Source organism: Oncorhynchus kisutch, linkage group LG14 (assembly GCF_002021735.2).
Source record: "Oncorhynchus kisutch isolate 150728-3 linkage group LG14, Okis_V2, whole genome shotgun sequence".
In the NCBI taxonomy this organism is placed as follows: Eukaryota; Metazoa; Chordata; class Actinopteri; order Salmoniformes; family Salmonidae; genus Oncorhynchus; species Oncorhynchus kisutch.
Window position 1 is genome coordinate 77680416 of NC_034187.2, and position 24840 is coordinate 77705255.

The 24840-nt window shown below is 50.1% G+C and overlaps 1 protein-coding gene across 2 annotated transcripts in view; it reads right to left on the reverse strand.

Annotated features, from left to right (window-relative positions):
- The window catches only part of LOC109904376 (rho family-interacting cell polarization regulator 2), an 85263-nt gene that overhangs the window by 12258 nt on the left and 48165 nt on the right, over window positions 1–24840 (reverse strand). The window contains exons 7-16 of one of the 2 annotated variants that reach the window (XM_031788991.1): window positions 11326–11475; window positions 11077–11140; window positions 10871–10914; window positions 9409–9534; window positions 8875–9023; window positions 7837–7966; window positions 6858–7115; window positions 3001–3482; window positions 2619–2883; window positions 1317–1486 (exon numbers count right to left, since the gene is read on the reverse strand). In XM_031788991.1, the coding sequence (XP_031644851.1) occupies window positions 1317–1486; window positions 2619–2883; window positions 3001–3482; window positions 6858–7115; window positions 7837–7966; window positions 8875–9023; window positions 9409–9534; window positions 10871–10914; window positions 11077–11140; window positions 11326–11475 (1838 nt within the window). The remainder of the gene's footprint in view (window positions 1–1316; window positions 1487–2618; window positions 2884–3000; window positions 3483–6857; window positions 7116–7836; window positions 7967–8874; window positions 9024–9408; window positions 9535–10870; window positions 10915–11076; window positions 11141–11325; window positions 11476–24840) is intronic. The other variant, XM_031788992.1, reaches the window with a different exon arrangement.

The window sequence follows — 24840 nt, forward strand, 5'->3', positions numbered from 1 at the left end:
CAGATGGGAGGGGGGGAGAGAGACAGATGGGTGGGGGGGAGAGAGACAGATGGGAGGGGGGGAGAGAGACAGATGGGAGGGGGGAGAGAGACAGATGGGAGGGGGGAGAGAGACAGATGGGAGGGGGGAGAGAGACAGATGGGAGGGGGGAGAGAGACAGATGGGATGGGGGGGGGGAGAGAGATGGGATGGGGGGGGAGAGACAGATGGGATGGGGGGGAGAGACAGATGGGAGGGGGGGAGAGAGACAGATGGGAGGGGGGGAGAGACAGATGGGAGGGGGGGAGAGAGAGATGGGATGGGGGAGAGAGAGATGGGATGGGGGGGAGAGAGACAGATGGGATGGGGGGAGAGAGACAGATGGATGGGGGGGAGAGAGACAGATGGGATGGGGGGGAGAGAGACAGATGGGATGGGGGGAGAGAGACAGATGGGATGGGGGGAGAGAGACAGATGGGAGGGGGGAGAGAGAAAAATGGGAGGGGGGGAGAGAGACAGATGGGGGGGAGGGAGGGAGACAGATGGGATGGGGGGGAGGGAGGGAGACAGATGGGATGGGGGGGGAGAGAGACAGATGGGATGGGGGGGAGAGAGACAGATGGGATGGGGGAGACAGATGGTGGGGAGAGAGACAGATGGGAGAGAGACAGATGGGAGCGAAACCAAGAGGGGGAGAGAAACAAATAGAGGGCGAGAGAGAGGGGGAGAGAGGTGGGGGAGCGAGAGAGACAGAGAGGGGGGGAGAGACAGGTAGAGGGGGAGAGAGAGGGGGGAGCGAGGTGGGGGGAGCGAGAGAGACAGAGGGGGGAGAGAGAGACAAATAGCGGGGGAAAAGAGAGAGACAGATAGAGGTGGGAGAGAGAGCGACAGAGGGGGGAGAGAGAGAGACATGTAGAGGGGAGAGAGAGGGGGGAGCGAGAGAGACAGAGAGGGGGGAGAGAGACGGAGAGAGGGGGAGAGAGAGAGACAGAGAGGGGGGAGAGAGAGACCGATATAGGGGGAGAGAGAGAGACAGATAGAGGGGGAGAGAGAGAGACAGAGAGGGGGGAGATAGACAGATAGAGGGGGGGAGAGAGAGACAGATAGATAGAGGGGAGAAAAACAGCCTGGGTTAGTCCCACACACATACACAGTCCCAGTAGAATCTCATTGGCCGTGGAGGGACAGTGAGGTTAGCAGACAGAGGTTAGAGGCAGATAGGAAGGAGACAGGCAGGGTCACCACCACCATCTCCCAGGCAGGGACAGAGGGGTAGTAGACTAGCGAGAGGACAGGGGAGAGGACTTGCATCCTCCCATCCCTCCCTCCTGACTCACCCGATACTGTCCGCCTCCATGTCAAAGAACACGGAGCACTGGAGGGAGTGGTCATCACCCGTGTCATCGTCGTCAAAGTCGGAGGTGTTGAGGAAGTCGAAGCTCTCCAGGGCGCTCTCAACCATCAGAGTGAGGCTGGACGACCTGCTCCTGTGGCCCGGGAGGCGGCACTGAGGGAGAGATCAGACCCTGAAGAACCCTGCAGGGTGTGGGTTGTCTAGTAATGCCAGACTAGGTTGGCCTACTACTGAGGGAGAGATCAGACCCTGAAAAACCCTGCAGGGTGTGGGTTGTCTGGTAATGCCAGACTAGGTTGGCCTACTACTGAGGGAGATATCAGACCCTGACAAACCCTGCAGGGTGTGGGTTGTCTGGTAATGCCAGACTAGGTTGGCCTACTACTGAGGGAGAGATCAGACCCTGAAAAACCCTGCAGGGTGTGGGTTGTCTGGTAATGCCAGACTAGGTTGGCCTACTACTGAGGGAGAGATCAGACCCTGAAAAACCCTGCAGGGTGTGGGTTGTCTGGTAATGCCAGACTAGGTTGGCCTACTACTGAGGGAGAGATCAGACCCTGAAGAACCCTGCAGGGTGTGGGTTGTCTGGTAATGCCAGACTAGGTTGGCCTACTACTGAGGGAGAGATCAGACCCTGAAAAACCCTGCAGGGTGTGGGTTGTCTGGTAATGCCAGACTAGGTTGGCCTACTACTGAGGGAGAGATCAGACCCTGAAAAACCCTGCAGGGTGTGGGTTGTCTGGTAATGCCAGACTAGGTTGGCCTACTACTGAGGGAGAGACGACCTGCAGTCATAGGAGATTAAACTGGATGTCAAGGCTACAAGGAGGCTACAGTCACAATAAAACCTATGTACATAAACAACTATCATAAACTACCGCTCTTACAAATATTTCAGCAGATAATACTTTTTCATAAAGGTCAACAGAAACAATGTTTCAGCTTGAACTGAAGGCAGCGTAGCGGTTAAGGGCATTGGGTTAGTAACCGAAAGGTTGCTGGTTTGAATCCCCAAGTCGAGCAGGTGAAAAATCTGTCGATGTGCCCTTGAACAAGGCACTTACCCCTAATCGCTCCTGTTAGTCGCTTTGGATAAGAGCGTCTGCTAAATTACTCAAATGTAACAGGTAATGCACCAGGGTTGGGCTCAATTCTGTCTGAAGTTAATTCAGGATTTGAAATGAATTCCTATGGAGAAATTAAATGTCAAATTGAGCTAATATTGCATTGACCTCCAACCCTGTGATGCACACACAGTTGCTTGAGGAGAACGTACAGGCCTCACCTTGAGTAGGTCCTCCAGGCGCATCACTTCCTGTTCCAGGTCCTGTAGCTCTCTACAGCGTTGTCCCAGTGACTCTAGCCTCAGTAGCAGACTCTGCAGGGTTTCTTCCAGGTTGCTCTCCAGGAAGGCCCGGCTCCCCTCCCCAGCCCAGCTCAGAACCCCCGCCTCGGGCAGAATGTCAGACGATGTCAGTCTCCTCACCAGTTGCCTGGTCAAGCTGCCTGGTTCTTCAGTGTCAAGTTCTACGGGCTTCAGTAGCTCCGAGCTGACAATAGAATACAATTGAATAGAATACGTTACAATACAACACAATTTCATTGTCCCTCAAGGGGAGATTCGTTTGGCCTCTGCGCATCATAAAGACAAAACATCCATCTATTACCTGTCATCTTCATCACCATCCCTGTCCGGCCCAGCGAGGTCCGGACACACACCCCCGGGAGCGACCGCAGACAGCTGCCTCTCCGAGCAGAGAGAGACGGATCCTCCGTTACACTGGGACTCCGCCCTCTCCCACTCTGACTCCGCCTCCTCGCTGACCAGGCTGGTACTCACGCTGCCGCTGCTACTCTCCTCTTCCTCCTCACCTTCCTCTGCCTCTTCCACTACGTCTGCATGTATTCGAACGGTGACTTCAACGTTGGGGATTTGGGGCTGGGGGCAGGTCTCAGGGGGCGTGACGGTGACTTCAACGTTGGGGATTTGGGGCTGGGGGCAGGTCTCAGGGGGCGTGACGGTGATTTCGGGGTTGGACTGGCCGGGGGCGAGGCTGGGGGAGGAGACTGAAGTATCGGAGAAGGAGAGGCGCTTGCACTCGGTGTTACCACACCCACCGTTCTCAAAGACGTCATCAGGGAGGGTGGACTGGGGGGGGAAGAGAGAGAGAGAGGGAGAGAGAGAGAGAGAGAGAGAGAGAGAGAGAGAGAGAGAGAGAGAGAGAGAGAGAGAGAGAGATAGATATAAGTAGGCACAGCCACACAGACAGCATGCTAATAATAAACAGGCACAGCCACACAGACAGCATGCTAATAATAAACAGGCACAGCCACACAGACAGCATGCTAACTGTAAGCAGGCATAGCCACACAGACAGCATGCTAACAATAAGCAGCCACACAGACAGCATGCTAACAATAAGCAGCCACACAGACAGCATGCTAACAATAAACAGCCACACAGACAGCATGCTAACTATAAGCAGGCACAGCCACACAGACAGCATGCTAACTATAAGCAGGCACAGCCACAGAGACAGCATGCTAACAATAAGCAGCCACACAGAGAGCATGCTAACTATCAGCAGCCACACAGAGAGCATGCTAACAATAAACACCCACACAGACAGCATACTAAATATCAGCAGCCACACAGACAGCATGCTAACAATAAGCAGTCACACAAACAGCGTGCTAACAATAAGCAGCCACACAGACAGCATGCTAACAATAAGCAACCACAGCCACACAGACAGCATGCGAACTATCAGCATCCACACAGACAGCATGCTAACAATAAGCAGTCACACAAACAGCATGCTAACAATAAACACCCACACAGACAGCATACTAAATATCAGCAGCCACACAGACAGCATGCTAACAATAAGCAGTCACACAAACAGCATGCTAACAATAAGCAGCCACACAGACAGCATGCTAACTATAAGCAGGCACAGCCACACAGACAGCATGCTAACAATACAGTGCCTTGCGAAAGTATTCGGCCCCCTTGAACTTTGCGACCTTTTGCCACATTTCAGGCTTCAAACTTAAAGATATAAAACTGTATTTTTTTGTGAAGAATCAACAACAAGTGGGACACAATCATGAAGTGGAACGACATTTATTGGATATTTCAAACTTTTTTAACAAATCAAAAACTGAAAAATTGGGCCTGCAAAATTATTCAGCCCCCTTAAGTTAATACTTTGTAGCGCCACCTTTTGCTGCGATTACAGCTGTAAGTCGCTTGGGGTATGTCTCTATCAGTTTTGCACATCGAGAGACTGAATTTTTTTCCCATTCCTCCTTGCAAAACAGCTCGAGCTCAGTGAGGTTGGATGGAGAGCATTTGTGAACAGCAGTTTTCAGTTCTTTCCACAGATTCTCGATTGGATTCAGGTCTGGACTTTGACTTGGCCATTCTAACACCTGGATATGTTTATTTTTGAACCATTCCATTGTAGATTTTGCTTTATGTTTTGGATCATTGTCTTGTTGGAAGACAAATCTCCATCCCAGTCTCAGGTCTTTTGCAGACTCCATCAGGTTTTCTTCCAGAATGGTCCTGTATTTGGCTCCATCCATCTTCCCATCAATTTGAACCATCTTCCCTGTCCCTGCTGAAGAAAAGCAGGCCCAAACCATGATGCTGCCACCACCATGTTTGACAGTGGGGATTGTGTTCAGGGTGATGAGCTGTGTTGCTTTTACGCCAAACATAACGTTTTGCATTGTTGCCAAAAAGTTCAATTTTGGTTTCATCTGACCAGAGCACCTTCTTCCACATGTTTGGTGTGTCTCCCAGGTGGCTTGTGGCAAACTTTAAACAACACTTTTTATGGATATCTTTAAGAAATGGCTTTCTTCTTGCCACTCTTCCATAAAGGCCAGATTTGTGCTATATACGACTGATTGTTGTCCTATGGACAGAGTCTCCCACCTCAGCTGTAGATCTCTGCAGTTCATCCAGAGTGATCATGGGCCTCTTGGCTGCATCTCTGATCAGTCTTCTCCTTGTATGAGCTGAAAGTTTAGAGGGACGGCCAGGTCTTGGTAGATTTGCAGTGGTCTGATACTCCTTCCATTTCAATATTATCGCTTGCACAGTGCTCCTTGGGATGTTTAAAGCTTGGGAAATCTTTTTGTATCCAAATCCGGCTTTAAACTTCTTCACAACAGTATCTCGGACCTGCCTGGTGTGATCCTTGTTCTTCATGATGCTCTCTGCGCTTTTAACGGACCTCTGAGACTATCACAGTGCAGGTGCATTTATACGGAGACTTGACATTGGATCATTCAGAGATCCTCACTGAACTTCTGGAGAGAGTTTGCTGCACTGAAAGTAAAGGGGCTGAATAATTTTGCACGCCCAATTTTTCAGTTTTTGATTTGTTAAAAAAGTTTGAAATATCCAATAAATGTCATTCCACTTCATGATTGTGTCCCACTTGTTGTTGATTCTTCACAAAAAAAATACAGTTTTATATCTTTATGTTTGAAGCCTGAAATGTGGCAAAAGGTCGCAAAGTTCAAGGGGGCCGAATACTTTCGCAAGGCACTGTAAGCAGCCACACAGACAGCATGCTAACTATAAGCAGCCACACAGACAGCATGCTAACTATCAGCAGCCACACAGACAGCATGCTAACAATAAACACCCACACAGACAGCATGCTAAATATCAGCAGCCACACAGACAGCATGCTAACAATAAGCAGGCACAGCCACACAGACAGCATGCTAACAATAAACAGCCACACAGACAGCATGCTAACAATAAGCAGCCATACAGAGAGCATGCTAACTATCAGCAGCCACACAGACAGCATGCTAACAATAAACACCCACACAGACAGCATGCTAAATATCAGCAGCCACACAGACAGCATGCTAACAATAAGCAGGCATAGCCACACAGACAGCATGCTAACAATAAGCAGGCACAGCCACACAGACAGCATGCTAACAATAAGCAGCCACACAGACAGCATGCTAACAATAAGCAGCCACACAGACAGCATGCTAACAATAAGCAGGCACAGCCACACAGACAGCATGCTAACAATAAGCAGCCACACAGACAGCATGCTAACAATAAGCAGCCACACAGAGAGCATGCTAACTATCAGCAGCCACACAGAGAGCATGCTAACAATAAACACCCACACAGACAGCATACTAAATATCAGCAGCCACACAGACAGCATGCTAACAATAAGCAGCCTCACAAACAGCGTGCTAACAATAAGCAGCCACACAGACAGCATGCTAACAATAAGCAACCACAGCCACACAGACAGCATGCGAACTATCAGCATCCACACAGACAGCATGCTAACAATAAGCAGCCACACAGAGAGCATGCTAACTATCAGCAGCCACACAGACAGCATGCTAATAATAAACACCTACACAGACAGCATGCTAAATATCAGCAGCCACACAGACAGCATGCTAACAATAAGCAGGCACAGCCACACAGACAGGGGGAATCGGGGCTAGCCCTAACCTAGCACACCTCAGTCACATAACCCTCCAGGCTGGACTTGGGCCTGGGTTGGAGGGAGACCAGGTCGCCAAAGGAGCGACTGCGTCTCAGCTTCTCTAACAGGGAGTTCCTCAGACCGTGGAGGAAGGACAGGCGATGCTGGGTCGGGGACAGGCGATGCTGGGTCGGGGACAGGCGATGCTGGGTCGGGGACAGGCGATGCTGGGTCGGGGACAGGCGATGCTGGGTCGGGGACAGGCGATGCTGGGTCGGGGAGGGGTGCCACTTCTTTACCACACACAAACGGAGCAGGGGAGGGAGGAGAAACGGGTGAGTGGTGGGAGGGATGGGTGAGTGGTGGGAGGGATGGGTGAGTGGTGGGAGGGATGGGTGAGTGGTGGGAGGGATGGGGTGAGTGGTGGGAGGGACGGGTGAGTGGTGGGAGGGACGGGTGAGTGGTGGGAGGGACGGGTGAGTGGTGGGAGGGACGGGTGAGTGGTGGGAGGGACGGGTGAGTGGTGGGAGGGACGGGTGAGTGGTGGGAGGGACGGGTGAGTGGTGGGAGGGACGGGTGAGTGGTGGGAGGAATGTGTGAGTGGTGGGAGGGACGGGTGAGTGGTGGGAGGAATGGGTGAGTGGTGGGAGGGACGGGTGAGTGGTGGGAGGAATGGGTGAGTGGTGGGAGGGATGGGTGAGTGGTGGGAGGGATGGGTGAGTGGTGGGAGGGATGGGTGAGTGGTGGGAGGGATGGGTGAGTTAGCGTTAGTTAGCCTTAGCCATTGCATTCATAAACAGACACAAGCTGTTGGTTTCACAATCCAGTCAACACAAGGGCTGTGTTAGTGGGTTAGTGCAACGAGGAATCCTGTGTTGTGAGCAGGCTGGTGAGTGAGCAGTATGCTGCGTTATAAGACAGCAATGGGACTAGGAGTCATAGATCCTTAGATCCATACACCCACTCCCCTCCCCTATCCCACCCCAGGGAGAGGAGGCTCTGTGTGGGACTCACAAAGAAGGACTGGTCCTGGAAGGTGGGTGTCTCTGGCGTGCCCTGGCTGTAGATAGACACTCGTCTCTGCAGGGCGGTGGCCTTGCTCACGTTCCCTGAAGACAGGGTCAGGTCTTCCACATCGAATGGACTGCATGGGGGGAGAGCAGAGAGACAGTCCATTAGAGAACTATAAACTACTAGGTGAATTCTGCTGTAACACTGGTGCAGACACCCAGGTTCTCCAGAAGAGGGCAGCATTACAGTATAGCTTCATCACTTAGTCAACATTAACCGATGTAACTAACCACCGTAGCATAGTGTAGTTTATAATACTTTATACAACGGGTGGCTCTAAATCCTGAATGCTGATTGGTTAAAAGAGCATTCCAGCCGGTGCCTATTCCACAAGTTTCCACCAATCTATAACGTTAAAATGCCTATTTACTCTGTTCCATCTGACTGTACAATCCACTGTCTCATCAGCCCAGGTAGAGAAGTTAGAAACTTGATGTCCACTATAAAAACCCTCCAGACATTCTCTTTATTTTAGACTAACATTTAGTTTAACAGCAGTTTGTATAAATTACTGTCTGTGTCGCTACGTCCTAAAGAATGTTGTGTTTCGGCTACAAAAACAATAGTTTTGAAGTTGGTGTTGATGTTTTTCTGCTCCTTGAACACCCACAATAACTCCATGTGAACTTTAACCTCCTTTGATTCAGATTCAACAGTCACTAGTCGCACCTTAAAAACATGTACACCTGTCAAATAGACATTTAATTAAGTCCACTTACAACAGGGGACCCCAAACCTTTTTCTTTCAGTGAAGGGGTCATAATATTTTGTAGCTTAAAATGTAAAAACTATTTTTTTTGCTACATTTGTAGGTAGAAAACAGAAACTCTGTTAATTACAACCCATCTAGCGGCTACCAGAGGTTACTGACGTATCCCCGGTTCTATGAACCAAACGCGAGTTTCTATCGCACAACCCCATTTTCAAATCAGGCGACCCCACGTGGGGTCATGACCCCTAATTTTGGAAATGCTGACTTACAACCATGTGACCTCCAGGTTGAGTTTGATGGTTCCCAGGTCATTAACGTCTACAGCCACCACCTGAGGCATGGCCGTGAACAGATCCTTGGTCTCACAGATCACACTGCCCACCAGGATGTGAGTGGCCAGGCCCTTCAGCTCTGTCACCTGATTGGACCACAGACAGGAAGTTAGAGGTCAGATCACACTGCCCACCAGGATGTGAGTGGCCAGGCCCTTCAGCTCCGTCACCTGATTGGACCACAGACAGGAAGTTAGAGGTCAGATCACACTGCCCACCAGGATGTGAGTGGCCAGGCCCTTCAGCTCCGTCAGCTGATTGGACCAAAGAGATAGTTGGGACCAGGGGTCAAAGATAATTTGGCTTCAGAACCTTTGGAGGACTGTGGTTTGCCCTCAGAAATGGTTTGACAGGGGCAGCATTCAAAATGACATACATTGCAGATGCCTGTCAGATCCCCGCATGCCTGGATAGGTATTTAACATATCAGCTAACCAACCACATCATATGATATAACATTCTCATGTGTACCTTGATGTTGATGAGGTCTGTGATGAGGGGCGTGAAGACCATCTCCTCTCCGTCCCAACTCTGTCTGGAGTTCACCTCTATCTTCCCCTTCAGCTTCCAGCGCTGACGCCCATACCGCATGAAGATCTGACGGAGGGAGGGAGAGAAACAGAGAGAGAGGGGAGGAGGGTGGAGAGGGAGAGAAACAGAGAGAGAGGGGAGGAGGGTGGAGAGGGAGAGAAACAGAGAGAGAGGGAAGGAGGGTGGAGAGGAAGAGAAACAGAGAGAGAGGGAAGGAGGGTGGAGAGGGAGAGAAACAGAGAGAGAGGGAAGGAGGGTGGAGAGGGAGAGAAACAGAGAGAGAGGGAAGGAGGGTGGAGAGGGAGAGAAACAGAGAGAGAGGGAAGGAGGGTGGAGAGGGAGAGAAACAGAGAGAGATGGAAGGAGGGTGGAGAGGGAGAGAAACAGAGAGAGAGGGGAGGAGGGTGGAGAGGGAGAGAAACAGAGAGAGAGGGGAGGAGGGTGGAGAGGGAGAGAAACAGAGAGAGAGGGAAGGAGGGTGGAGAGGAAGAGAAACAGAGAGAGAGGGAAGGAGGGTGGAGAGGGAGAGAAACAGAGAGAGAGGGAAGGAGGGTGGAGAGGGAGAGAAACAGAGAGAGAGGGAAGGAGGGTGGAGAGGGAGAGAAACAGAGAGAGAGTGAAGGAGGGTGGAGAGGGAGAGAAACAGAGAGAGAGTGAAGGAGGGTGGAGAGGGAGAGAAACAGAGAGAGAGGGAAGGAGGGTGGAGAGGGAGAGAAACAGAGAGAGAGGGAAGGAGGGTGGAGAGGGAGAGAAACAGAGAGAGAGGGAAGGAGGGTGGAGAGGGAGAGAAACCGAGAGAGAGGGAAGGAGGGTGGAGAGGGAGAGAAACCGAGAGAGAGGGAAGGAGGGTGGAGAGGGAGAGAAACCGAGAGAGAGGGAAGGAGGGTGGAGAGGGAGAGAAACCGAGAGAGAGGGAAGGAGGGTGGAGAGGGAGAGAAACCGAGAGAGAGGGAAGGAGGGTGGAGAGGGAGAGAAACAGAGAGAGAGGGAAGGAGGGTGGAGAGGGAGAGAAACAGAGAGAGAGGGAAGGAGGGTGGAGAGGGAGAGAAACAGAGAGAGAGGGAAGGAGGGTGGAGAGGGAGAGAACAGAGAGAGAGGAAGGAGGGTGGAGAGGGAGAAAGGAAGAGAGAGAGAGAGAGAGAGAGAGAGAAAGGAAGAGAGAGAGAGAGAGAGAAAGGAAGAGAGAGAGAGAGAGAGAGAGAGAGAGAGAGAGAGAGAAAGGAAGAGAGAGAGAGAGAGAGAGGAGTTAGAGATAGATGAAAGGCAAAGGAGACAGAAGTCAAGAGCCATGAAACAGTTGTTTTTATGTATTCATAATTGCCATTTTGGAGCCAGTCTGCAGATTGGGAAAGACACAGTTGTCTACTTCTGATGTAGAGAGGGCCTCATTCATATAACTCACCTCATACTGGTCTCCTGGACAGAGACGAGCAAAACCAGCAAGACCTGAATGAGAGAGGGATGGAGAGCGAGAGGGGGGGGGGGGGGGCAGAGAGAGAGACACAGAGAGTGAAAGAGAGATGAAGAGATACTCATTGCTTGTTTGTCTCCCGTTTTCCCTACGAGATACCTCTACTCTAATGGCTGTCCCACTGGCCTTAGACTTACCTTTCATTTTGATATGGAACTCCCCCAGCATGTTCTCCAGCTCGCCGTCTAAGGTGCTCATATTCTGGGGAGGAAGGGAGAATGATCAGCACAAAAACAAACAAAAAAACAGGAGACAAACCAAACCCATTCATCAAACATTGACATCAGGCACCAGAACTGTGTTTGATCTCAGTGGGTGATCCGTATGGTGCCGGTGAATAGCCTGATGATTACAGAGTATAGTTGTGTATGCGCGTGGATCCACACCTCTGTGTACTCCTTGTATCTGCGGTTGACCTCTGACATGCTCTCTCTGGTGGCCTTGGTGGAGGGAGATGCAGAGAAGGCCTGCTTCATCTTACTGGCTCCCTCCCTCAGCCTGCGCTGGATACAGAATGCCTCATACAGCTCATCCACCTACAGGGGACACAGAGGGTCATAGTTCAAATCGATACACCGTAGCATAGAGAGGGTTACACACTTAGACATGTATAAAGTACAGAGAGCAGAGGGTTATAGTCTTAAAATACACAACAAAGAGAGGGCTACATATTTATAACCTAGAATAAAGTATGCCTTTCACAAACACACATACTCTGCACGTTCTGTACCGATCGTGCAATAACGGTCTGGGAAGCCTGTGATGTTCCATTCAGTGTAAACAGAAGCCCTGGGCCTGAAACAAGCCTGTGATGTCCCATTTAGCGTTAACAGAAGCCCTGGGCCTGAAACAAGCCTGTGATGTCCCATTCAGTGTAAACAGAAGCCCTGGGCCTGAAACAAGCCTGCGATGTCCCATTTAGCGTTAACAGAAGCCCTGGGCCTGAAACAAGCCTGTGATGTCCCATTCAGTGTAAACAGAAGCCCTGGGCCTGAAACAAGCTTGTGATGTTCCACTCAGTGTTAACAGAAGCCCTGGGCCTGAAACAAGCCTGTGATGTTCCATTCAGTGTTAACAGAAGCCCTGGGCCTGAAACAAGCCTGTGATGTTCCATTCAGTGTTAACAGAAAGAAGCCCTGGGCCTGAAACAAGCCTGTGATGTTCCATTCAGTGTTAACAGAAAGAAGCCCTGGGCCTGAAACAAGCCTGTGATGTTCCATTCAGTGTTAACAGAAAGAAGCCCTGGGCCTGAAACAAGCCTGTGATGTTCCATTCAGTGTAAACAGAAGTCCTGGGCCTGAAACAAGCCTGTGATGTTCCATTCAGTGTTAACAGAAAGAAGCCCTGGGCCTGAAACAAGCTTGTGATGTTCCCTTCAGTGTTAACAGAAGTCCTGGGCCTGAAACAAGCTTTTGATGTTCCACTCAGTGTTAACAGAAGCCCTGGGCCTGAAACAAGCCTGTGATGTTCCATTCAGTGTTAACAGAAGTCCTGGGCCTGAAACAAGCTTTTGATGTTCCACTCAGTGTTAACAGAAGCCCTGGGCCTGAAACAAGCCTGTGATGTTCCACTCAGTGTTAACAGAAGCCCTGGGCCTGAAACAAGCCTGTGATGTTCCATTCAGTGTAAACAGAAGCCCTGGGCCTGAAACAAGCGTACAAATCTAATCCACCCTCCCTTTTACATAAAGATACTAAATATTCAGCATGCAGATGAATGATCATTTTCTAGAATGCTGCGGTGGCTACCTGAGGGACTCAGTCTGCTTCCGGGGAAGGCTGATTACCATGTCTGGCAGAATGATGTCTCAAACCCAACCCAGAGTCTCAAACCCTTTGTCATAGATTTACACATTTAGATCACAGCACACTGACCGACATCCCCCTTCATCCCCCAACTATGCTAAACCCATGGACTGAGGAGAGAAAAGGGGATAGAGGGCTGGAGAAAGACAGCTGGCAAGGACCTCAACATGACAGCGGAACATAATGCCCAGGCTGTGAGCAGAGCAACAACCCCCCCCCCCCCCCAAGCCCCATCCTGTGACCTATGCGGTATGTATCAGATGCTCAACATGCTCTGTTCATACCTACTGTGATGGTCCGGGCCTAAACCACACGATAACAACACTAGACACTATGGAACACAAAGATTTTATTATCTCATCCTGGAAAATACAAGGACTGAGGTCACCTGCCTTTGGCCTAAAGAACCGGAACCCAGACTTCATCAAATAATTTGGAAATACAGACATTGTCATCCTACAAGAAACATGGTATAGAGGAGACAGACCCACTGGTTGCCCTCTAGGTTACAGAGAGCTGGTTGTACCATCCACCAAACTACCAGGTGGGTGGTATAGAGGAGACGGACGCACTGGTTGTCCTCTAGGTTACAGAGAGCTTGGTAGTCCCATCCATCACACTACCAGGTGTGTGGTATAGAGGAGACGGACCCACTGGTTGCCCTCTAGGTTACAGAGAGCTGTTAGTCCCATCCACCAAACTACCAGGTGGGTGGTATAGAGGAGATGGACCCACTGGTTGCCCTCTAGGTTACAGAGAGCTGTTAGTCCCATCCACCACACTACCAGGTGGGTGGTATAGAGGAGACAGACCCACAGGTTGCCCTCTAGGTTACAGAGAGCTGTTAGTCCCATCCACCACACTATCAGGTGGGTGGTATAGAGGAGATGGACCCACTTGTTGCCCTCTAGGTTACAGAGAGCTGTTAGTCCCATCCACCACACTACCAGGTGGGTGGTATAGAGGAGACAGACCCACTGGTTGCCCTCTAGGTTACAGAGAGCTGTTAGTCCCAGCCACCACACTACCAGGTGGGTGGTATAGAGGAGACAGACCCACAGGTTGCCCTCTAGGTTACAGAGAGCTGGTAGTCCCATCCATCAAACTACCAGGTGGGTGGTATAGAGGAGACGGACCCACTGGTTGCCCTCTAGGTTACTGAGAGCTGGTAGTCCCATCCACCACACTACCAGGTGGGTGGTATAAAGGAGACAGGCCCACTGGTTGCCCTCTAGGTTACAGAGAGCTGTTAGTCCCATCCACCAAACTACCAGGTGGGTGGTATATTTTTTATTTTTTTATTTCACCTTTATTTAACCAGGTAGGCTAGTTGAGAACAAGTTCTCATTTGCAACTGCGACCTGGCCAAGATAAAGCATAGCAGTGTGAGCATACAACAAAGAGTTACACATGGAGTAAACAATTAACAAGTCAATAACACAGTAGAAAACGAAGGGGGGGTCTATATACAATGTGTGCAAAAGGCATGAGGAGGTAGGCAAATAATTACAATTTTGCAGATTAACACTGGAGTGATAAAAGATCAGATGGTCATGTACAGGTAGAGATATTGGTGTGCAGAAGAGCAGAAAAGTAAATAAATAAAAACAGTACGGGGATGAGGTAGGTGAAAAGGGTGGGCTATTTACCAATAGACTATGTACAGCTGCAGCGATCGGTTAGCTGCTCAGATAGCTGATGTTTGAAGTTGGTGAGGGAGATGAAAGTCTCCAACTTCAGCGATTTTTGCAATTCGTTCCAGTCACAGGCAGCAGAGTACTGGAACGAAAGGCGGCCAAATGAGGTGTTGGCTTTAGGGATGATCAGTGAGATACACCTGCTGGAGCGCGTGCTACGGATGGGTGTTGCCATCGTGACCAGTGAGCTGAGATAAGGCGGAGCTTTACCTAGCATAGACTTGTAGATGACCTGGAGCCAGTGGGTCTGGCGACGAATATGTAGCGAGGGCCAGCCGACTAGAGCATACAAGTCGCAGTGGTGGGTAGTATAAGGTGCTTTAGTGACAAAACGGATGGCACTGTGATAGACTGCATCCAGTTTGCTGAGTAGAGTGTTGGAAGCCATTTTGTAGATGACATCGCCGAAGTCGAGGATCGGTAGGATAGTCAGTTTTACTAGGGTAAGCTTGGCGGCTTGAGTGAAGGAGGCTTTGTTGCGGAATAGAAAGCCGACTCTTGATTTGATTTTCGATTGGAGATGTTTGATATGAGTCTGGAAGGAGAGTTTGCAGTCTAGCCAGACACCTAGGTACTTATAGACGTCCACATATTCTAGGTCGGAACCATCCAGGGTGGTGATGCTAGTCGGGCATGCAGGTGCAGGCAGCGACCGGTTGAAAAGCATGCATTTGGTTTTACTAGCGTTTAAGAGCAGTTGGAGGCCACGGAAGGAGTGTTGTATGGCATTGAAGCTTGTTTGGAGGTTAGATAGCACAGTGTCCAAAGACGGGCCGAAAGTATATAGAATGGTGTCGTCTGCGTAGAGGTGGATCAGGGAATCGCCCGCAGCAAGAGCAACATCATTGATATACACAGAGAAAAGAGTCGGCCCGAGAATTGAACCCTGTGGCACCCCCATAGAGACTGCCAGAGGACCGGACAGCATGCCCTCCGATTTGACACACTGAACTCTGTCTGCAAAGTAATTGGTGAACCAGGCAAGGCAGTCATCCGAAAAACCGAGGCTACTGAGTCTGCCGATAAGAATATGGTGATTGACAGAGTCGAAAGCCTTGGCGAGGTCGATGAAGACGGCTGCACAGTACTGTCTTTTATCGATGGCGGTTATGATGTCGTTTAGTACCTTGAGTGTGGCTGAGGTGCACCCATGACCGGCTCGGAAACCAGATTGCACAGCGGAGAAGGTACGGTGGGATTCGAGATGGTCAGTGACCTGTTTGTTGACTTGGCTTTCGAAGACCTTAGATAGGCAGGGCAGGATGGATATAGGTCTGTAACAGTTTGGGTCCAGGGTGTCTCCCCCTTTGAAGAGGGGGATGACTGCGGCAGCTTTCCAATCCTTGGGGATCTCAGACGAGATGAAAGAGAGGTTGAACAGGCTGGTAATAGGGGTTGCGACAATGGTGGCAGATAGTTTCAGAAATAGAGGGTCCAGATTGTCAAGCCCAGCTGATTTGTACGGGTCCAGGTTTTGCAGCTCTTTCAGAACATCTGCTATCTGGATTTGGGTAAAGGAGAACCTGGAGAGGCTTGGGCGAGGAGCTGCGGGGGGGGCGGAGCTGTTGGCCGAGGTTGAAGTAGCCAGGCGGAAGGCATGGCCAGCCGTTGAGAAATGCTTATTGAAGTTTTCGATAATCATGGATTTATCAGTGGTGACCGTGTTACCTAGCCTCAGTGCAGTGGGCAGCTGGGAGGAGGTGCTCTTGTTCTCCATGGACTTCACAGTGTCCCAGAACTTTTTGGAGTTGGAGCTACAGGATGCAAACTTCTGCCTGAAGAAGCTGGCCTTAGCTTTCCTGACTGACTGCGTGTATTGGTTCCGGACTTCCCTGAACAGTTGCATATCACGGGGACTATTCGATGCTATTGCAGTCCGCCACAGGATGTTTTTGCTGGTCGAGGGCAGTCAGGTCTGGGGTGAACCAAGGGCTGTATCTGTTCTTAGTTCTGCATTTTTTGAACGGAGCATGCTTATCTAAAATGGTGAGGAAGTTACTTTTAAAGAATGACCAGGCATCCTCAACTGACGGGATGAGGTCAATGTCCTTCCAGGATACCCGGGCCAGGTCGATTAGAAAGGCCTGCTCACAGAAGTGTTTTAGGGAGCGTTTGACAGTGATGAGGGGTGGTCGTTTGACTGCGGCTCCGTAGCGGATACAGGCAATGAGGCAGTGATCGCTGAGATCCTGGTTGAAGACAGCGGAGGTGTATTTGGAGGGCCAGTTGGTCAGGATGACGTCTATGAGGGTGCCCTTGTTTACAGAGTTAGGGTTGTACCTGGTGGGTTCCTTGATGATTTGTGTGAGATTGAGGGCATCTAGCTTAGATTGTAGGACTGGCGGGGTGTTAAGCATATCCCAGTTTAGGTCACCTAACAGAACAAACTCTGAAGCTAGATGGGGGGCGATCAATTCACAAATGGTGTCCAGGGCACAGCTGGGAGCTGAGGGGGGTCGGTAGCAGGCGGCAACCGTGAGAGACTTATTTCTGGAGAGAGTAATTTTCAAAATTAGTAGTTCGAACTGTTTGGGTATGGACCTGGAAAGTATGACATTACTTTGCAGGCCATCTCTGCAGTAAACTGCAACTCCTCCCCCTTTGGCAGTTCTATCTTGACGGAAGATGTTATAGTTGGGTATGGAAATCTCTGAATTTTTGGTGGCCTTCCTGAGCCAGGATTCAGACACAGCAAGGACATCAGGGTTAGCAGAGTGTGCTAAAGCAGTGAGTAAGACAAACTTAGGGAGGAGGCTTCTGATGTTGACATGCATGAAACCAAGGCTTTTTCGAACACAGAAGTCAACAAATGAGGGTGCCTGGGGACATGCAGGGCCTGGGTTTACCTCCACATCACCCGCGGAACAGAGAAGGAGTAGTATGAGGGTGCGGCTAAAGGCTATCAAAACTGGTCGCCTAGAGCGTTGGGGACAGAGAATAAGAGGAGCAGGTTTCTGGGCATGGTAGAATATATTCAGGGCATAATGCGCAGACAGGGGTATGGTGGGGTGCGGGTACAGCGGAGGTAAGCCCAGGCACTGGGTGATGATGAGAGAGGTTGTATCTCTGGACATGCTGGTAGTAATGGGTGAGGTCACCGCATGTGTGGGAGGTGGGACAAAGGAGTTATCAGGGGTATGAAGAGTGGAACTAGGGGCTCCATTGTGAACTAAAACAATGATAACTAACCTGAACAACAGTATACAAGGCATATTGACATTTGAGAGAGACATACAGCGAGGCATACAGTAATCACAGGTGTTGAATTGGGAAAGCTAGCTAAAACAGTAGGTGAGACAGAGGAGACAGACCCACTGGTTGCCCTCTAGGTTACAGAGAGCTGTTAGTCCCATCCACCAAACTACCAGGTGGGTGGTATAGAGGAGACAGACCCACTGGTTGCCCTCTAGGTTACAGAGAGCTGTTAGTCCCATCCACCAAACTACCAGGTGGGTGGTATAGAGGAGACGGACCCACTGGTTGCCCTCTAGGTTACAGAGAGCTGTTAGTCCCATCCACCACACTACCAGGTGGGTGGTATAGAGGAGACGGACCCACTGGTTGCCCTCTAGGTTACAGAGAGCTTGGTAGTCCCATCCACCAAACCTCCAGGTGTGAAACAGGGAAGAGACTCTTTGTATGCTACTTTGGTATAGAGCAGACCTGACACTCTATTAAATTAGTCAAAACAGGAATATTTTACATTTGGCTAGAAATTAACGAGGAAATTATCTCAACAGAGAAAAATGTCCTCGTGTGCTACCTATATCCCCCCAAAAGAATCTGCTTACTTTAACAATGACAGCTTCTCCATCCTAGAGGGGTAGATCAACCATTTCCAGGCCCAGGGACATGTACTAGTCTGTGGCGACCTAAATGCCAGAACCGGACAAGAACCTGACACCCTCAGCACACAGGGACAAACACCTACCTGGAGGTGACAGCATTCCCTCCCCCATATGCCCCCCTAGACACAGCTATGACAAAACAACCAATGAAAACAGGTCACAACTCCTGCAGCTCTGTCCTACGCTGGGTCTGTACATAGTCAAGGGTAGGCTTCGATGAGACTCCTTTAGTAGGTACCCACAGCTCATCTCTTGACAGGAATACAGTAGGTTACTTTATCACTGACCTCAACCCAGAGTCTCTCAGAGTGTTCAGTCAGCCCACTGACACCCCTATTAGACCACAGAAAAATCACAGTCTACTTGAACAAAGCTGTTTACTGATGACCTGGTGCTGCTGTCCCCAACCAAGGAGGGCCTACAGCAGCACCTAGATCTTCTGCACAGATTCTATCAGACCTGGGCCCCGACAGATCTGGGCTGGGCCCCGACAGACTTGGGCTGGGCCCCGACAGACCTGGGCTGGGCCCCGACAGACCTGGGCTGGGCCCCGACAGACCTGGGCTGGGCCCTGACAGACCTGGGCTGGGCCCCGACAGACCTGGGCCCTGACAGACCTGGGCTGGGCCCCGACAGACCTGGGCCCCGACAGACCTGGGCCCCGACAGACCTGGGCTGGGCCCCGACAGACCTGGGCTGGGCCCCGACAGACCTGGGCCCTGACAGTAAATCTCAGGAAGACAAAAATAAAGGTGTTCTGTAAAAGGTCCAGTTGCCAGGACAACAAATACAAATTCTACCTACACACCGTTGCCCTAGAGCACACAAAAAAAAACGATAAATACCTTGGCCTAAACATCAACGCCACAGGTAACTTCCACAAAACTGTGAATGATCTGAGAGACAAGGCAAGAAGGGCTTTCTACACCATCAAAAGGAACATAAAATTCAACATACCAATTAGGGCCTGGGTAAAAATGCTTGTATCAGTTATAAAACCCATTGCCCTTTATGGTTGTGAGGTCTGGGGTCCGCTCACCAACCAAGAATTCACAAAGTGAGACAAACACCAAATTGAGACTCCGCATGCAGAATTCTGAAAAAACATCCTCTGTGTACAACGTAAAACACCAAATAATGCATGCAGAGCAGAATTAGGCCGATACCCACTAATCAGAGAAAGGGCTGTGTCAGAGAGAGAGGAGAAAGGGCTGAGTCATACAGAGAGGAGAAAGGGCTGAGTCAGGGAGAGAGGAGAAAGGGCTGAGTCATACAGAGAGGAGAAAGGGCTGAGTCATACAGAGAGGAGAAAGGGCTGAGTCAGAGAGAGGAGAAAGGGCTGAGTCAGGGAGAGAGGAGAAAGGGCTGAGTCAGGGAGAGAGGAGAAAGGGCTGAGTCAGGGAGAGAGGAGAAAGGGCTGAGTCAGGGAGAGAGGAGAAAGGGCTGAGTCAGGGAGAGAGGAGAAAGGGCTGAGTCATACAGAGAGGAGAAAGGGCTGAGTCAGGGAGAGAGGAGAAAGGGCTGAGTCATACAGAGAGGAGAAAGGGCTGAGTCATACAGAGAGGAGAAAGGGCTGAGTCAGAGAGAGGAGAAAGGGCTGAGTCAGAGAGAGAGAAGAAAGGGCTGAGTCAGGGAGAGAGGAGAAAGGGCTGAGTCATACAGAGAGGAGAAAGGGCTGATTCAGAGAGAGGAGAAAGGGCTGAGTCAGAGAGAGGAGAAAGGGCTGAGTCAGGGAGAGAGGAGAAAGGGCTGAGTCAGGGAGAGAGGAGAAAGGGCTGAGTCAGGGAGAGAGGAGAAAGGGCTGAGTCAGGGAGAGAGGAGAAAGGGCTGAGTCATACAGAGAGTGGAGAAAGGCTGAGTCAGGGAGAGAGGAGAAAGAGCTGAGTCATACAGAGAGGGAGAGGAGAAAGATATCCTTCCTGTTTGGCCCTGTCTGGGGGTGTCCTCGGATGGGGCCACAGTGTCTCCTGACCCCTCCTGTCTCAGCCTCCAGTATTTATGCTGCAGTAGTTTATGTGTCGGGGGGCTGGGGTCAGTTTGTATTATCTGGAGTACTTCTCCTGTCCTATTCGGTGTCCTGTGTGAATCTAAGTGTGCGTTCTCTAATTATCTCCTTCTCTCTTTCTTTCTCTCTCACAGAGGACCTGAGCCCTAGGACCATGCCCCAGGACTACCTGACATGATGACTCCTTGCTGTCCCCAGTCCATCTGACCGTGCTGCTGCTCCAGTTTCAACTGTTCTGCCTTATTATTATACGACCATGCTGGTCATTTATGAACATTTCAACATCTTGGCCATGTTCTGTTATAATCTCCACCCGGCACAGCCAGAAGAGGACTGGCCACCCCACATAGCCTGGTTCCTCTCTAGGTTTCTTCCTAGGTTTTGGCCTTTCTAGGGAGTTTTTCCTAGCCACCGTGCTTCTACACCTGCATTGCTTGCTGTTTGGGGTTTTAGGCTGGGTTTCTGTACAGCACTTTGAGATATCAGCTGATGTACGAAGGGCTATATAAATAAATTTGATTTGAAAGAGCTGATTCAGCGAGAGAGGAGAAAGGGCTGAGTCAGAGAGAGGAGAAAGGGCTGAGTCAGAGAGAGAGGAGAAAGGGCTGAGTCAGAGAGAGAGGAGAAAGGGCTGAGTCAGAGAGAGAGGAGAAAGGGCTGAGTCAGAGAGAGGAGAAAGGGCTGAGTCATACAGAGAGGAGAAAGGGCTGAGTCATACAGAGAGGAGAAAGGGCTGAGTCAGAGAGAGGAGAAAGGGCTGAGTCATACAGAGAGGGAGAAGAGAAAGGGCTGAGTCAGAGAGAGGAGAAAGGGCTGAGTCCGAGAGAGAGGAGAAAGGGCTGAGTCAGAGAGAGAGGAGAAAGGGCTGAGTCAGAGAGAGGAGAAAGGGCTGAGTCAGAGAGAGGAGAAAGGGCTGAGTCAAAGAGAGGAGAAAGGGCTGAGTCAGAGAGAGGAGAAAGGGCTGAGTCATACAGAGAGGAGAAAGGGCTGATTCAGCGAGAGAGTAGAAAGGGCTGAGTCAGAGAGAGGAGAAAGGGCTGAGTCAGAGAGAGGAGAAAGGGCTGAGTCAGAGAGAGGAGAAAGGGCTGAGTCAGAGAGAGGAGAAAGGGCTGAGTCAAAGAGAGGAGAAAGGGCTGAGTCAGAGAGAGGAGAAAGGGCTGAGTCAGAGAGAGGAGAAAGGGCTGAGTCATACAGAGAGGGAGAGGAGAAAGAGCTGATTCAGCGAGAGAGGAGAAAGGGCTGTCATACAGAGAGGGAGAGGAGAAAGGGCTGAGTCATAAAGAGAGAGGAGAAAGGGCTGAGTCATAAAGAGAGAGGAGAAAGGGCTGAGTCAGACAGAGAGGAGAAAGGGCTGAGACAGAGAGAGGAGAAAGGGCTGAGTCAGAGAGAGGAGAAAGGGCTGAGTCATACAGAGAGGGAGAGGAGAAAGAGCTGATTCAGCGAGAGAGGAGAAAGGGCTGAGTCAGAGAGAGGAGAAAGGGCTGAGTCAGAGAGAGAGGAGAAAGGGCTGAGTCAGAAAGAGAGGAGAAAGGGCTGAGTCAGAGAGAGAGGAGAAAGGGCTGAGTCATACAGAGAGGGAGAGGAGAAAGAGCTGATTCAGCGAGAGAGGAGAAAGGGCTGAGTCAGAGAGAGAGGAGAAAGGGCTGAGTCAGAGAGAGAGGAGAAAGGGCTGAGTCAGAGAGAGAGGAGAAAGGGCTGAGTCAGAGAGAGAGGAGAAAGGGCTGAGTCAGAGAGAGAGGAGAAAGGGCTGAGTCAGAGAGAGAGGAGAAAGGGCTGAGTCAGAGAGAGAGGAGAAAGGGCTGAGTCAGAGAGAGAGGAGAAAGGGCTGAGTCAGAGAGAGAGGAGAAAGGCTGAGTCAGAGAGAGAGGAGAAAGGCTGAGTCAGAGAGAGAGGAGAAAGGGCTGAGTCAGAGAGAGAAGAGAAAGATCTGATTCAGAGCAATGAGGATTTGAAGATGACTGACATTTTGTATCAGATGGGGATGTGAAACGAACTCCTCAGCCACCATTAGACTCTACCACCATTAGACTCTACCACCATTAGACTCTACCACCATTAGACTCTACCACCATTAGACTCTACCACCATTAGACTCTACCACCATTAGACTCTACTACCATTAGACTGTACATTAGACTGTAGTACCATTAGACGCTACTACCATTAGACTGTACTATTCATTCTCCTGACCTAGACCAGACAGAGGAAGGCTAACATAGTATTGGCAGTTCACATGATTTTAGTTTGATTGATTTTCTTTTAAATCTGTGGTAATGTCACTTTAAGGAAGTTCTTTAAGTGTTTTTAAAGAGTTCTCAGTGGGAAAGTCTCTCTAGAGATCGTGATAACGTATCACCATATTTCTGGGCCTGAGGATGTAGCTCTAAGTGTCACCCTCCTCCCCTCACCCATCGCCCCAGGAAATGAAGGACAGGGTGACTGGGCAGGCTGTTCTACATGGAGACTGTAGTGAAAACACTGTGTTGGGCTGAATAAGGAAAGGACAGGGTGACTGGGCAGGCTGTTCTAAATGGAGACTGTAGTGAAAACACTGTGTTGGGCTGAATAAGGAAACAACACATTCTGTGGGCTCCACTGCTCACACCCTGAGAGAGGGACACACACCCACGGAAACACACACTGTGCAACAGCAGCTGAGGCAGGCTGGCAGGCAGGCACACACACACGCGCATGCACACACACCCACACACACACACACACACACGTAAACACACACTGCAACAGCAGCTGAGGCAGGCTGGCAGGCACGCACACACACATGCGCACGCACACGCGCACGCACGCGCACGCACACACACACGTAAACACACACTGCAACAGCAGCTGAGGCAGGCTGGCAGGCACGCACACACACACGCGCGCGCGCACGCACACACACACACGCACACGTGCATGCACACACACACGCGCGCACGCACACACACACGCGCACGCACACACACGCACGCACACACGCATGCACACACGCATGCACACACACACACACGCATGCGCACACGCGCATGCGCACACACACACACACACACACACACACACACACACACACACACACACACACACACACACACACACACAGCTAGCAATAGAGGGACGAGCTCTATTCACAAGTGTGTCTTTAATCTTCTGTGGCTTTCGTCCTCTTAGGTTTAAAGAAGAACTCACTAAAAGTAGATTTAACTCACAAACAAACACCAAACATCATCAAGAAAGAGAGAGGACTCAGAGATGACCCAGAGATGACCCAGAGAATATGTCTTTAACCAACCAACATCCAAACCAAAATATAATTCTAATGTATCACACACATAAGTTGACCTGCATGTCATAAAGGAAATCCTCTTACAGTGCCTTGCGACAGTATTCGGCCTCCTTGAACTTTGCGACCTTTTGCCACATTTCAGGGTCCAAACATAAAGATATAAAACTGTATTTTTTTGTGAAGAATCAACAACAAGTGGGACACAATTATGAAGTGGAACAACATTTATTGGATATTGAAAACTTTTTTAACAAATCAAAAACTGAAAAATTGGGCGTGCAAAATTATTCAGCCCCTTTACTTTCAGTGCAGCAAACTCTCTCCAGAAGTTCAGTGAGGATCTCTGAATGATCCAATGTTGACCTAAATGACTAATGATGATAAATACAATCCACCTGTGTGTAATCAAGTCTCCATATAAATGCACCTGCACTGTGATAGTCTCAGAGGTCCGTTAAAAGCGCAGAGAGCATCATGAAGAACAAGGAACACACCAGGCAGGTCCGAGATACTGTTGTGAAGAAGTTTAAAGCCGGATTTGGATACAAAAAGATTTCCCAAGCTTTAAACATCCAAAGGAGCACTGTGCAAGCGATAATATTGAAATGGAAGGAGTATCAGACCACTGCAAATCTACCAAGACCTGGCCGTCCCTCTAAACTTTCAGCTCATACAAGGAGAAGACTGATCAGAGATGCAGCCAAGAGGCCCATGATCACTCTGGATGAACGGCAGAGATCTACAGCTGAGGTGGGAGACTCTGTCCATACGACAACAATCAGTCGTATATTGCACAAATCTGGCCTTAATGGAAGAGTGGCAAGAAGAAAGCCATTTCTTAAAGATATCCATAAAAAGTGTCATTTAAAGTTTGCCACAAGCCACCTGGGAGACACCAAACATGTGGAAGAAGGTGCTCTGGTCAGATGAAACCAAAATTGAACTTTTTGGCAACAATGCAAAACGTTATGTTTGGCGTAAAAGCAACACAGGCCATCACCCTGAACACACCATCCCCACTGTCAAACATGGTGGTGGCAGCATCATGGTTTGGGCCTGCTTTTCTTCAGCAGGGACAGGGAAGTTGGCTAAAATTGATGGGAAGATGGATGGAGCCAAATACAGGACCATTCTGGAAGAAAACCTGATGGAGTCTGCAAAAGACCTGAGACTGGGATGGAGATTTGTCTTCCAACAAGACAAAACATAAAGCAAAATCTACAATGGAATGGTTCAAAAATAAACATATCCAGGTGTTCAAATGCC